General features: G+C 34.0%; 1 protein-coding gene across 1 annotated transcript in view; it reads left to right on the top strand.

Annotated features, from left to right (window-relative positions):
- Positions 1 to 14,177, top strand: part of BMP5 (bone morphogenetic protein 5) — a 121,941-nt gene extending 107,764 nt beyond the window's left edge. The window contains exons 5-7 of the mRNA XM_002714515.5: positions 7,385 to 7,461; positions 8,756 to 8,866; positions 12,380 to 14,177. Of these exons, the coding sequence (XP_002714561.1) occupies positions 7,385 to 7,461; positions 8,756 to 8,866; positions 12,380 to 12,529 (338 nt within the window). The 3' untranslated portion in view covers positions 12,530 to 14,177. The remainder of the gene's footprint in view (positions 1 to 7,384; positions 7,462 to 8,755; positions 8,867 to 12,379) is intronic.
- Positions 14,178 to 14,700: the final 523 nt, after the last annotated feature.

Below are 14,700 nucleotides of genomic sequence, written 5' to 3' on the forward strand. Positions count from 1 at the left end.
GGGCTAGGTCTCTGCCTGCAGTGCTGGCATCCCATATGGGCACCGGTTCATGTCCTGGCTGCTGCTCTTTTGATCCAAATAGCTGCTGTGGCCTGGGAGGGCAGTAGAAGATGGTCTGAGTGCTTGGGCCCCTGCACATGGATGGGAGACCTTGGTGAGGCTCCTGGATTCATATTGGCCCACCTCTGGCCATTGCAACCATTTGGGGAGTGAATCAGTGTATGGAGGACTTTTCACTCTGTCTTTCCTTCTCTCTTTCTATAACTCTACTTATCAAAGAAATTAAAATCTTTAAAAAAAGTCTTAGTCATACACCAAATAGTGTTACTTCATTCTTTTTAAGTGTTGTAACATATTTAATTGTACTAGAATAAATTGATTTAATCATATAACTCCTAAAATATTTTGGTTATTTCCAAATTAGGGTTCTTAAAACTGATGCTGAACTGAAAATACTGCAATGAGGCACATGTGTGACAGTATTTCTAATGCACATGATTTTTATAGCAATTAACATTGAAAGATGATACTAGTATCCTGAATCAGGCAAAATTTTGGAAACTATTAAAATCACAATAATTTTGGTGCATAAAATGTAGTTAGGTAGCTCTATCTATCTGTATATTTATATATCACCTAATAATGGCTCTACTAGTTATCAATTGTGTACTATTGGATGAGTCTAAAGAAATTAAATGAGAAAAAGTACAAAATTTTCCAAAAATGGAGGCATGTAGGGAGGAGATTTGGTGCAATAGTTTTATCATCATTTTGGACTCCCACATTCTATATCAGAGTGTCTGTTTTGAATAGAACTCTGATTCTGACCTCTCTTCCTGTTAATGAGCACCCTGGGAGGCAGCAGGTGATGAAGCAAGTACTTGAGTTCCTGCTATCCAAGTGAGATGCTTGGGTAGAGTTCTGGGATCCTACTTCTGTGGCTATTATGGATATTTAGGGACTGTGTCAACAAATGGAAGACCTCTGTCTGTCTTTGTCTCTGCTTTTCAGATAAAATGAAAATAAACAAAATTTTTAAAATGTTAAAATAAAGAAAGAAATAGAGGAGTGGATTAAGCCATTTCAAATGGGTGTGCACAGTTATAAGGCCGTGTTCTGGTGTGGAATGACTGGGGTATGAAACATTCTTATTGAAATGAGTATAATACCAGATTAAAAAAAATAGGTATGAACCAAATCACAAAGAATATGACTCAATATCATTGATGTCAGAGGTCAGAGGAGAGCTGAGATGAAATGTTATGTTAGGATTCAAAGCTACTAGAGGAGGATTTAAGAAAGCATAAGGTAGCCAAGAAGCTGGTGCCGCGGCTCACTAGGCTAATCCTCTGCCTTGCGGCGCCGGCACACCGGGTTCTAGTCAGTCCCGGTCGGGGTGCCTCATTCTGTCCCGGTTGCCCCTCTTCCAGGCCAGCTCTCTGCTGTGGCCTGGGAAGGCAGTGGAGGATGGCCCAAGTGCTTGGGCCCTGCACCCCATGGGAGACCAGGATAAGTAGCTGGCTCCTGCCATCGGATCAGCGTGGTGCACTGGCCGCAGCGTGCCAGCCGCGGCGTCCATTGGAGGGTGAACCAACGGCAAAGGAAGACCTTTCTCTCTGTCTCTCTCTCTCACTGTCCACTCTGCCTGTTCAAAAAAAAAAAAAAAAAAAAAAAGGTAGCCAAGAGTGCAAAGGACTATGTAGACTAGAATATTGAAATAGTCAGTTAATGAGGCCTTATGGACTATTTAATGTAGAATCTGAACAATGAAGAAAGAAAATCAAGAAATTTACTAACTTTTCTGGTATGGGCCCCCAGGTGACTAATGATTCTGTTAACCAAAATAATGAGCATTGAAAGAGGATGCCTCAGAAGGAGAAATAGTGGGTAGGGCACATAAGGGAAGCTTTCATCTAGAGATGTCTGGAACACAGCTGGAAATTTAGGTTCTTGGATGAATTTTTAGGTCAATGAATTCTAAGGAGATATATTAATGGATTCATGTACGTGAGTTTTCTGCTATGTAGAAATAAGCAAACAGATTAGATAATTAATATTTTGTGGTATCTTACACAATTTGTACCTAGAGAAACATAAATATTCCTACAGAGATAAATAATAATAGTTATACCAGACTCTGCAAAAATTCAAAGAGTAATTTACTGGATATGGAAAATGACTGTTAGACTAGAGTAGCAATAGTATATTAAAACTCCTCATCTTTGGATGAAATTGTTTCTTGTTTTTGAATTCACCATAAATTTCTCTACCACCAAGGGCATTTTAAAATTTACATTATTGAATTACATCTTTGAATAACTATCATAGTATGAATCATACTTTTATTTACTTCTAGCCTCATACATTCATTTACATGTCATTTCCATTTTCTATAAACAAAGTCTTCTGTTATAATGTTGTAGGTTCTGTTTTTTCCTTCTTTTCCCTTCGGGAACTGAGAGTGCGGAATAATTCTTCTTTGCTTTGATATAATGGTTTCTAATCATATCTGGTTCATTTAGGCTGTTGTCAGGCTTAAATATTAAATTCTATTTTGGATTTTTCTTTTTGGATATGTCTTTATTTTATACTGTAAAGAACATATAATATTTTGAAGCAAAAGAAACCTATGTTTTCTTATAGAGTTTTCTAGGCTTGATTAATCAACTGTTGTCCCTTTCACAGAGAGGTTTAGTCTCCATTTTTTCCATGAAATAGCGTACAAGCCACTAAAAACCTTAGTAGATCTCAATAATTTTTTTCACAGATGAGTACAGTATTTATTAATTTATTGTTTATTTTTATTAATATACATAGAACAGAATTCATGTTATTTATAAGTACAATTCTAGGAAGATAATCATACTTCCCACCCTCTCTCTTTTAATCCCCTTCCTTCCTTTCCTTTTTCTATAATTTTTGCAAAATTATGCTTTCAGTATAATTTTTAATCCCCTTCCTTCCTTTCCTTTTTCTATAATTTTTGCAAAATTATACTTTCAGTCCACTCTATAATCACAGACTTATTGCACCACTAACTATAATATTCAACAAGTAAGAAACACTTTTATTTACTTCAATGGATTTTTTCTATGAAAAAACATTTTTAAATTAAAAAATATATTGTTTATTTTCATATTATTTGAAAGGTGGAGAGACAGAGAAATAAAAGATATCTCCCATCCTTTGGCTCACTCCTCAAATGCCCACAACAGCCAAGGCTGGGCCACAGCAAAGCTAAAAGTCCAGACTTCAGTAAACGTCTCCCATGTGGGTGGCAGGGGCCCAGGTACTCAAACTATCATCTCTGCTTCCCAGGTTGCACCATAGCAGGAGACTGGAACTGAAATGAAGCAGCTGGGACTTGAACCAATCATTCCAATATGAGTGTGGACATCCCAAGTGACAACTTGGGCATTGTACCAAATGCTTATTTCAAAATAGCACTTTTAAATGATATTAAAACAGATTAAATTTACACTGTGTCTAGAAATTGGCCATAAATAAATTTGCATAAAAGAGTCAACAATATTTTCAGTTTTTGACAGTGATTTTCCAATATTATGATCATTTAGAGGAAAAACATATAAATGCTCATTTCTAACACCTGCATCATGGCTGAGGCATGTTAGCATAATTTTTCTATTGTACACTGTGGTGAAAGAACGATTTAGTCATTCCTGGTATTACTTTTCATTTATAGGCAGGTTCATCAATGGCAGATCTATGTCGATTTCATTTTAATCTCCTAGTTGATTCCAATCAATATTTGAAGATATAACTCTAATTTTCTTGCCCTCCTTCCCACAACTCATTTGGCCAAACATTTATGGTACACCTAACTGCAAATTTTGCTGCTTTAGGTACAATATTTACTTCACCCAGTGTCCAATAATTTTTATTTCTGACAGAATAAGCATAGCCCTGATGCTCTATGAAATCAGACTCTTGGAACCAGATTCTGTTATAAATTTCATTGCTCATTAACTTTATGTGATGTTACATTATTTATACCACTTTGCCTAATGAAAACCTACATCGATGGGACAGATATATGTTGATTCTTTTTTTTTATAATTTGGAATTCAAATAACTATACACACATCATATATACATATATATACAGGTTACAGCTTTTCATATATACTTATATATGTTATTGGCTACAGTGTTTTATTAAAATATTTAATTAAAAGTAGCATGAATGAATAAAAATAACCATCACAAGAGGTAGGTACTTTACTCTCGTGGTAAAGGCGTTGATTAAATGACTGCATCAAAAAGAAAAGAAAAGGAAAGAAAAGCCTGCATCCCATGTTGGAGGACCTGGTTCAAAGCCCAGCTCAGGCTCCTGACTCTACCTTCATGCCAGTGCAGACCTGGGAGGCAGCAGCAGTGATCAAGGGATTGAGTTCTTGCTATCCTCATGGGAGATCTGAATTCCATTCACAGATCCTGGCTCTCATCTGGCCTAACTCTGGCTGCTGCAGCTGTTTGGAGAGTGAACCACAATGAGAATTCTGTGTTTCTGCATCTATCTATTTCTGTATCCATCTCCCAAATAGATAAAACATAATTACATTTAAAAAATCCCATTATGTCTAATGCAGGTGTTGGCAAAGTAAATCTACCTCATTGCCTACTTTTGTGGAGCCCAAAGTATTCCAAAGTTTGAAAAAGAACATGGCCATGCATTTGCATTAACAACTTGTGAATTGCTGCTTTCAAGCCATAATGGGGAAGCTGGGTTTTTGCAAGGGAGACTGCTTAGCCTAAAATACTTAATGTCAGTCTATCTCTTTAAATGAAAAGTTTTCTGAGCCCTTGTCTGATGAATATCTGATTTTTTTTTTCTGTTTTGAAGGTTAGGAAGTTAGGGAATCAAACTAGTATCAAATCAATTATTTCTTTCCCCTAAATATTGTACAGAGAATATTTCCATTTCATATTTTCTGTTAAAATGCACAAAATATGCAAAGAGTAAACTTTTTATTCTGATATTCAATTGATGGAAAAGTTTCCCTGAAAAAAAATGCTGAGTCTCAAATGAATTGCCTTTCCATCATTTTTTGTTATCTACTTATTTAATTTGCTTTAATGAAAGTAATTTTTCGAAGGAAAAAATGAGCTAAAAGTAGAAAAAAATCAGTACAAAGCTTAATTATTACCTGTATTTCTCCACTCATGGTAAGTTGAAGTAACCATTAAAGTAATAATGACAGGGTCTGCTAGGATGAGTCCCTTTGATCTCTGATGTGCCCACATTCTCATTAGAGATTTGGGGTAATTGAGCCGGAATGTGATACTCTAACATAAATATTCCATGAAATAAGTAATAGTCAAAGTGGGTTAGCTTTTATAATGCTATTTGTAAAAGAATGAATGCATTCTGGAGAAGACAACATATAAAAATGTTCTGCAGAGTTCTGTGTTTCATCATTATTTTACTTTATTCCAGATCCGAGATTAGGTTCTACCTTTACACCTAATTCTTTTAAACAATTATAAAAGGTTATTAGTATTTAAGATTACATTCCAAAATATGTAATGGAAATAATGTATTTTCTTTGCTTAAAGTCATTTGTGGAATACTGTGATGGATTTGTTCGTTAACTCCTCAAATATTTATTGAATGTCTAATGCATGCCAGGTATTGCTCCTGCATTTAAGATATATCAATGAAAAAAATAGTAACAAACAGGATTCTTGGCATTGTGGAGTTTACATTCTAGTGGTAAGAAATTGATATGAAGCAATACATATAATGAATGAATTTATTGCATAGCATTTCAAAAGGCAATAAATGTAAAAAAAATGGAATGAAAGAAATCAATACTATTCGGGTGAGAGCTGCAATATTAAATAGGGAAGTCAGTGAAAACCTCGTTGAAAAGATGTAGAACTTAACCAGGAAGATACCCAAGGAAAGAACATTTTCAGTGAGAGACCTGGTCAGAGTAAAGATATTAAGGTGGGAACAAGTCCAACCATACGAGAATGGCTAAGAGATGTGGCTGGATCAAGGTGAGCAGAGGAAGAGTAACAGGAAATGAGTCAGAGGCAATGAGACCAAGTCCCACCAAGCCTTGCAATCACTGTGAAGATACTGTTTGTGATATGGGGACCACAGGGAGACTTCTTGCAGAGGAGTGACAATTAAGAAGTCCCATGGCTGCTTTGTTGTAAAGCAGCAATGACAGAAGCAGGTGGAATGGTAATGAGGTTATTACAGTAATCCAAGAATGATGGTAGCTTGGGCCAGACTCAGTGATGAATGCTGTGCAAATGAATCGATTTTGGACCCATTTTAAGGATTGTGTAAGATTTCATGACAGTGTTGATGTAAGAGTGAAAATGAAAAAAAAAGAGTATTTTGACTCCTGGGTGTTTGTCTTTAATTTAGTTTTTTTTTTCTTCTGTGGGCAATAGTGTTCAGTCAGGAATGGAAAATTCTGCTGTTGGAAATGATTTTTTTGGGGGAGGGAGATGATTAAAAATTCCGCTTAGAGAATCCTGTATTTTAAAAAAAATTATTTTCAACTAAGGGTGATCCCAGAATCTGCCTTATGGAAGAGGTTAAAAGTATTGTTTGACTAAAGGCCTCCATAGCCTTGGCAACTCATGACAAGAGCCTAGGGTGTTTACTGATGCCATAAACAAGAGTGTCACTTTGTTAAGTAAACAACAGGAGTCACTGTGCACTTACTCCTCATGTAGGATCTCTGTCCTTAATGTGTTGTACATTGTGATTTAATGCTATAACTAGTACTGAAACAGTATTTTACACTTTGTGTTTCTGTGTGGGTGCAAACTGTTGAAATCCTTACTTAATATATGCTAAAGTGATCTTCTATATATAAAGATACTTGAAAATGAATCTTGATGTGAATGGAATGTGAGAGGGAGTGGGAGAGGTGAGGGTTGCGGGTGGGAGGGAGGTTATGGGGGAAAAAGCCATTGTAATCCATAAGCTGTACTTTGGAAATTTGTATTCATTAAATAATAGTTAAAGATATATTGTTTGAATACTTAATATGTATGGATATATTAAGTAACACTATAATATGAGTGAATCGAAAAATGGGCATCCATTGTGCAGCTAGTAGTTGAATAGGAGGCGCCAGGCTGTGCCCTGTCATATAGGTGGTCCAGCAGAATCCATGCTACAACCTCACAAGGCAAATGGCACTTTCTGCATTTTATAGAATAAGGCACTCAGGGCAAGTGACTGGACTGATGGACACATGGTTAGTAAGTGGCCATAGCTTTAAAATTCAAGCATCAATACAACCAACAATTAAAAGCTCTTATCAGTGATCCCACAAGAGAAGTAATACAAACCTGATGAGCAACTCTTTGTTTAAAATGTGATTTTTGTCTTCAGATTATAATACCAGTGAACAAAAACAAGCTTGTAAGAAGCACGAACTGTATGTGAGCTTCCGGGATCTGGGGTGGCAGGTAAGACAGTCCAGTCAGCATAGGTGCTTCCTTTCTGCTTTATCATAAATTTTTGATGAATCATCCTTTTCAAAGCAATGCTCTATGATTTTTGACATAACTGTGTAATATATGGCTTAACCATGTCATTTTCATTTCTCTATTATCTTTTACCACTGAAATATAATAAGTAGGATTTCAGTTAAAAACAATGCTGAAGAAAAACATAACCCTATGATATTTAGGAAGTTAAAAAAGATGCTGTTATTTAAATATCTCAAACTATTCATTTTATTAGAAATAGAAAATCTTTAGATTATTACAAGAAACTCCATTAGTTCCCTTAAAGCCCCAACTACCAGTGTAGGAATTAGAAACCTTAAACGAATACCTCTGTCATGAGGTTTACATGCAGAGAAACATTTTTTTTTTTGCCTTGAACTTAAAAATTATATTGTCCTATTTATGCTTTTCAGATAGGGCAAGGAAAGAATTGAGCCAAAATGGTTGTTAATGGCTTTATCTAGTGACAGTTTAAAATGAAACTTTAGATTTCTTCTAGTATTCCATTATAATAGATTTCAATATGTTAAATTTCTTGACAAATAATATTAAAATACAAATATTTTCAAAACTTAGGGTGAAGTTTCAGCATGGATAATAATTCTTAAATATGGCCAAGTTTTATTTCTTTAGGGGAAAAATCAGGGTAAACACTCCATTTTCCAATTTTTTAGGTTCCTAAAATTTTTCATGTACATTTTTCAATAATTTGCTCTAATTCATTTCTTCTAAAGAGACTATAAACTTAATGCATGAATGAAGAGGAAAAATAGCACTTGGAACAAATAATAAAGCTTTAGAAGGTTGTCAGACTTCTAAAACCAAGAATGAGTTATTAAGAAGTAATGTGAATTATCTCAATTAAGTTTATTCTCCTTTTCCTTTCTGGTTCATTTGAACTTTCTGGAGGAGGTCATCATTTCCTGTTTAAACAATATTTAGAATGTTATTTCATGATAGCAATTTTATTTATGAATACATAAATATTACAAATTAGTACTATGAATATCTTACATAGCAATCTCTTGGGAGAAATTAGAGAGGGCAATTTCTTGTTAAAGTACTTACACTTTTATTGTAAATGTTAATTAAAAATTAAGTAAAGAGTAGGCTGTCCTATTAGAATAATTGTTAGACTAAGAAAGGAAACCTGTTCACATGAAATATATTTGAATATTCTTTAAGAATTATTATTCTTTTAGTGACTTCTCTTCTCTCTCTCTCTCTCTCTCTTTTGTGGTGTACATTTTAGGACTGGATTATAGCACCAGAAGGATATGCTGCATTTTATTGTGATGGAGAATGCTCTTTTCCACTTAATGCTCACATGAATGCCACCAACCATGCAATAGTTCAGACCCTGGTATGCTTTGTTTTTGTAAGATTGAAAATTGTAATGAAACTACAATAAAAAGTTCTTCTACAGAAAAGGCATCTATTTGCAGCTATCAATATATTATCTTCTTTCTCAGTTTCTCATGTCATCTTGTATAGCTGAGGTAACAACTGTGACCATAATCATGTAACGGGGTTTATTAGTGGGGAAGGTTTTAGCTGCAATGTTGGAACACCCCTGTGAGTGGTCATTCTGCACTGATTTCTTTAGTATGCATGAATAACCATATAGGTCCTAGGTCCCTATGACTTTTATTGAACTAGTATTTCATTAATAATCATTGCAAAAACATTGATTAATAGCTGTACCAAATTTTTACTGAGGGTCTTTACTCTGTATTTTTAATAATGTTCTATAACATCTTTGGCTATTTTAAAAATTTCCAATGTAATACGGAGAATTCATCCTTCCCTTCTTCTTCCTGCTTTTCCTTATTTGATCTATAAGGTGCCATTTGTTATGTTCTGTCTTCCACAATCTCAGGAATTCAGAGGTGATTAAATCTCCTAGCTTTATTTTTGTGAACCAAGATAGTGATATAAGGACTTGATGGTCTCCAACTAATTGTACAGCATTATATGAGTATAGAAAACAGCAGTCTGGTGTATCTTACATGTGTGACTAGATGTGACATAGAGACACTCTCTGGAAGACTAAATGTGCTGCTCTTAGATGGTATACTAGACTGTGAGATGCAATTTCAAATTAATGTTTGAGTTGATATGAAAATTTTAATTCTGTGTACAAGGTACCTTAAAAGTTTTGTGGAAAATGGAATTAAATACAAGATTATTTTGACACGAAGGTTTTTGAAATTCATGAATTAGCTCTTCATAATATGCAGTTTTGTATACCTTTGATGAATCTTAATATGTATGGTTTTCAAAACTTTTTGCAGCAAAGCAAACTTATGTTTTAATCCCATTTTCCATGTATCTTTTAAAGTGCTCTCTCATTCAAGAAAAGGAGGGATACACAGTTTTAGAATCAAGACAATGGCAGGAGTGGAATTTGCTGAATGGCAAGTAAGAGAGTAGTAGATGTGAAAAAAAGCTTCCTTTTTGATCGGGATTGCTTATGACCCAAACAACAATATATAGTATTCCTAGAACTTATACGAATTTGATTCTAGAAAGTTTCTTTTCCCTCTACTATTAAAATTTAAAGCTAATGGAAGGAGTATTCCAGTTTCTTCCTGAATAAGAAATGATACATTAAACTGACATCAAATTTTTGAATGTTTTAATGTTTTATTGGCATCTTCATTAACTTTCAAAAATACTTCAGAATAACTAGACACTAAAAATGCATAGCTATGGCAACCAAAACATGGATATTATTAGGAACTTTGGAATTAACTTTGGGTAGAAAGAAACAGAGAAAAACAATTATGTATTTTGATAGGTAGTTGTTTACAAATGGTCTTTTTATTGATACTTAACCAATGAGATTGACCATTTAGTGTCCTAGAGAGTAAATTCAATGAAAAATTTTAAATTCTGAACATTCTTTGAAAGGTGATAGCTTTTTCTGGGGATTAGGAGTAGGTAGTCTGCAAAGATGGATGTGTAATATCCAAATTTCGATCAGTGAAAGCTACCTCTAAGAAGTTTAACTTTCCTTTTTGTCTGTGGGAATTCATATTAACACAAAAGCTTGCTTATTGGATACAGAGATATCCTTAAGTTTCATCCTTCAAGGAGACAGTCACAATCACCATCTTTTAGTATTGTCACTGACCTATGACCTTATCAGTAATGCCACCTGATTTCTCAGAAAGTTCTTTTTTTTTCTTTTCATTGTCCTTGCAGTGACCAAGCAGAATTTATTTCTTAGAAACACACACACACACACACACACAAAGAGACACACACACACAGTATCAAAGATTCCCTTAGGCTAAGCAATGCTTTCTTACTGGAAAAAAGCTTAATCAAGTACATACCCTTTCTCTCACTTTTTTTTTTCTTTCTTTTAAGTATATAAGTAAATATTGTAAACTCTTAAGGCTTTAGTATAGAAGGCAGTGTTGAAAAACAAACATTTAAAAAATCAGACATGAAGTTGGAGTAAGATCCTACTCTTCTTCACAGCCCTGGAGTGTAGGACATAAGTTATTGCAAACTGAGTATACATGGGAACCTTGATTTTGTTTCCTGGCATTGTGCATGCTCTATGCTTGTTCTGAGAACATGAAATAGGAAGACAGGGTCGTTTGTTGTTAAAGGAAAGCATGTTTGTGACTAATATATTTTGAGAAGCCATTCAAGAACAATCCATTTTTTCCAGAGCGACTGCATCGTGAGGTTGCCAAGGCCATTGAAACAAGGGGGTTATCAATCATGTATGTGTGGGTTGTGGAAGATAAAGCTGATGAGGGACACAAGCTGCATCTGAAACTATCCAACTTTCAGTTTTGTGAGGTCTTAGGAAATTTCAAGTTCATGTCAGATCACCTCATTTTTCCTGCTGTTTCTGTCCACATGCAGAACTCCTATATCATTTCAGCCAGGACATTGCACAGCCAAAACTCTAAGAGTTGTATTTGCTTTTGTAGATCCCTTAAGACTCATCAGTGGGACTTCCCATAAACCCCTTTGGGGGAAGGGCCAGCGAAGTTGGGTGGGAAAGGGGGAACCATGTTGTGGCTCCTTGCTCAATTATTGCAAACCACAGGCAGACTGCCAGTCTGATCAAAATGAATGTCAACCCTTTACTTAACTATACCACTTTTCATGTACAGCCACTTTTTTAAAAGTTTTTTTTTTTCAGGGAAATGGATATTCAATTTGTGAAATATCTAGGCCTCTTGCTTATGGTTTAGCTTAGTCTGCTTTTTGGCAGTTATTTAGGGAGTGGGCAGGGGAGAAAGAAAGTAAAATGATGTTAGACTTCAGCCAATCTGGGGGAAAAAAAAGAGTTCTATGGAGAGAAGTTGAAATCATTGCTGTAAAGCAAGTATTGGATTATATCTGGATGTTATTTCATTATGATTTTAGCCTTCCTTTGCCATGGAAACTTAAGATTTGGCATAACATTTATGATTTATTGCCTAGTTATTCTTTTGAGAAATAATTCCTAGATCCTACTCTTTCCACAGTCCAACTGTGTGTCTTCATTGATTTGCACTTATAATCTTAGTATTTCTCATTATGGGAATAAAAGTTGCCGTTTCAAATAAAAGACTTTCAATGCTGATTCCCATGTTCTTTCCCTTGAAAAATTTCCATTGAACAATCTATAGTGGGAGTTTTCCTTATTTTGTGAGACATAGTTAGAACTAGTAGGTTGACACTTGGTTTTAGTACTTAAGAATATATCCTTCAAGACCAATCCCTTACTCAAACCTAGCCATTGAGCTTAAGTGGGAGAAGGATGATCAGCATAAGGGTGTCTGGTGTGTAATAGGACAAGCATATTGTAAAGCTGGGAACAAAATGTTTACCCTATTTCTAAAAGTATTTTTTTTTCCTTTCCCAGGTTCATCTGATGTTTCCTGACCACGTACCAAAGCCTTGTTGTGCACCCACCAAATTAAATGCCATATCTGTTTTGTATTTTGATGACAGTTCCAATGTCATTTTGAAAAAATACAGAAATATGGTAGTACGCTCATGTGGCTGCCACTAATGTTACAATAATATTAGCAACAGAAAGATCTGTATTAAGGTTTATGACTGCAATAAAAAGCATACTTCCAGACAAAAGGATAATTTTTAAAAAATTAGTCTTATTCATTTCATCTCTTCTTATGTACAATATCATGTATATATTCATTTCTATTTATTTAAAGGTATATATTCTCCTTTGTGAATACCTTATCAGTAAAATCTACTTTATAGATCACTACATTATACAGTAGATCACTCTAACTTTCAATGAGATATGTTGAGTGCAATTCAATTCCATTTCAACATTTTTTTCCAATACAAATTTTATACAATTTACTGAGATTAAACAGAACTTCTTTGACTGTTTAATATCATTGAAGGACATTGAATGCATATAGTTGTATTGTGCCAATGAAAATTGTGATAGAGTATTTATTTAGAAAAAAAGCTAACAAAATAGCAACCCAAACAAAAATGCTTGAATAAATAGTTTTTCTTTGAAAGTTTCTGCTTCATTAGATAAAATGAAATGTTGAACTGGATTTGAATAAACACACAGTAGCCAGAACATAGAAACTGAAAGGTTGCACATAATTGTTATAACTGTTTGCTTTAACAGAATTGGTGTAACTGTAGGAGCATGTTTCTTCTTGGCTTGCAGACAGTCGATTTTGCAAGAAGCTCAAAGTTTGAGGAATTCTATGGAGACAGGCCTGAGCTTGTGTCTGTAACTTTCAAGTTAACACTAAAAAAATTGCAGTACAACCTTCTTACCTCAAATAAATCATGTATGTCTATTATCTAGAACACTACTGCTGCAGATTCTTTCAAATTTAAAAACTTTGTCCAAAATAAAGAAACATTTATGTATGCTCTTCCCTATCCACATAAAAAGTATGCACGCATAAAAAGTGCTGGAGCAGAAGATGCCAACACACGGTCATACTCTTTAGCTCTCTGAGTTTGTTGATTGATGTGATGCAAGGGATTTTATTTGGGGTAAAAGCAGTGAAACTAAACTGGAGGAAATTCTAAAAAAATCCCAGCATGGCTTTGACAGAATTTCTATTTTGAAAGAACAACTGTAATCTATTTTTCATATCTTTGATAATGAGCTCAAGGAAAACCTTATTTTGTAAAAAGATTTTGTAAACGTTCTTCCATGCACATATAATTCCAAAAGGGAAGGTTCTGGTGTGTGTGTGTGTGTGTGTGTGTGTATTTTCTTCCCTCTGAAATTAATTTATTTTCCCTCTCTAATGGAATGCCATTTAAGGCAGTTTTAAACACAAAGTACTTGTTAAAGAATGATTTTTAAATTCCTAACCTGCTACTTATGGTGGTTCCATGGTTGGGTTGTTACAGTTCATCTGAAATATTTGTTGAGCATCATTTATTGAATACCCTTTTGAATATTTCAAACAAAGTTGTATTATCACTGGCTTCAAAAACATTATTGATTTGTTCATAATTCAGGTATATCACAATGTTGTTTTAAAATACAGTTTATCTTAAAGAAAATTTGACACCTGTTTTGGGGGTACATTAAATAATATATTTTAATAATAGTGTACCATGGAGATAATAAGAAATGGAGTCTATTATTCTTTAAATGTGATGTATAAATATATTTCTATATTATAAAATATATTAAACTTGTGATGCTAGTTTCTGCTGTTCTTGATTTAGTTCTTTATTTAAGAGATACAAAATATTAAATACATTACAGATTTACACAATAAGAACATTTATCTGATGTAAAATGTTTGTAGAGTGCATGATTCCTACATGTGGCTTTAATTGCTAAAACTGTATTTTTGTATTGTTAATAGTTAACCACTATTAAATGAACAAAACAACAATTTATGAATTATAGATTTTACTAATCTGTTCAAATAAGAAAGAAATGTTTAAGAGTGGAAATTTGTTAGTGTAAAAAAACACCTCACTTGTTTTTTTTTTATGAAGAGATTATTTGCATCAGTATTTTTGTATTTTGTAAGATTATATATATGTATGCATACTCACATTATTTTCAGAAAACTACTATCATAAATTCTTAGTATAATTTTTGTAATACTCAAGCTATTACCAGAAAGCAGAATAATTTGGCTTATTTTAGCAGGCTTTAATTTATGTCTTCTTTGCTGGTTAATGCAATACTTTCTCTATTAATTTCTGTGTTTATTG

The sequence above is a fragment of the Oryctolagus cuniculus genome, chromosome 5 (assembly GCF_964237555.1).
Source record: "Oryctolagus cuniculus chromosome 5, mOryCun1.1, whole genome shotgun sequence".
NCBI lineage: Eukaryota > Metazoa > Chordata > Mammalia > Lagomorpha > Leporidae > Oryctolagus > Oryctolagus cuniculus.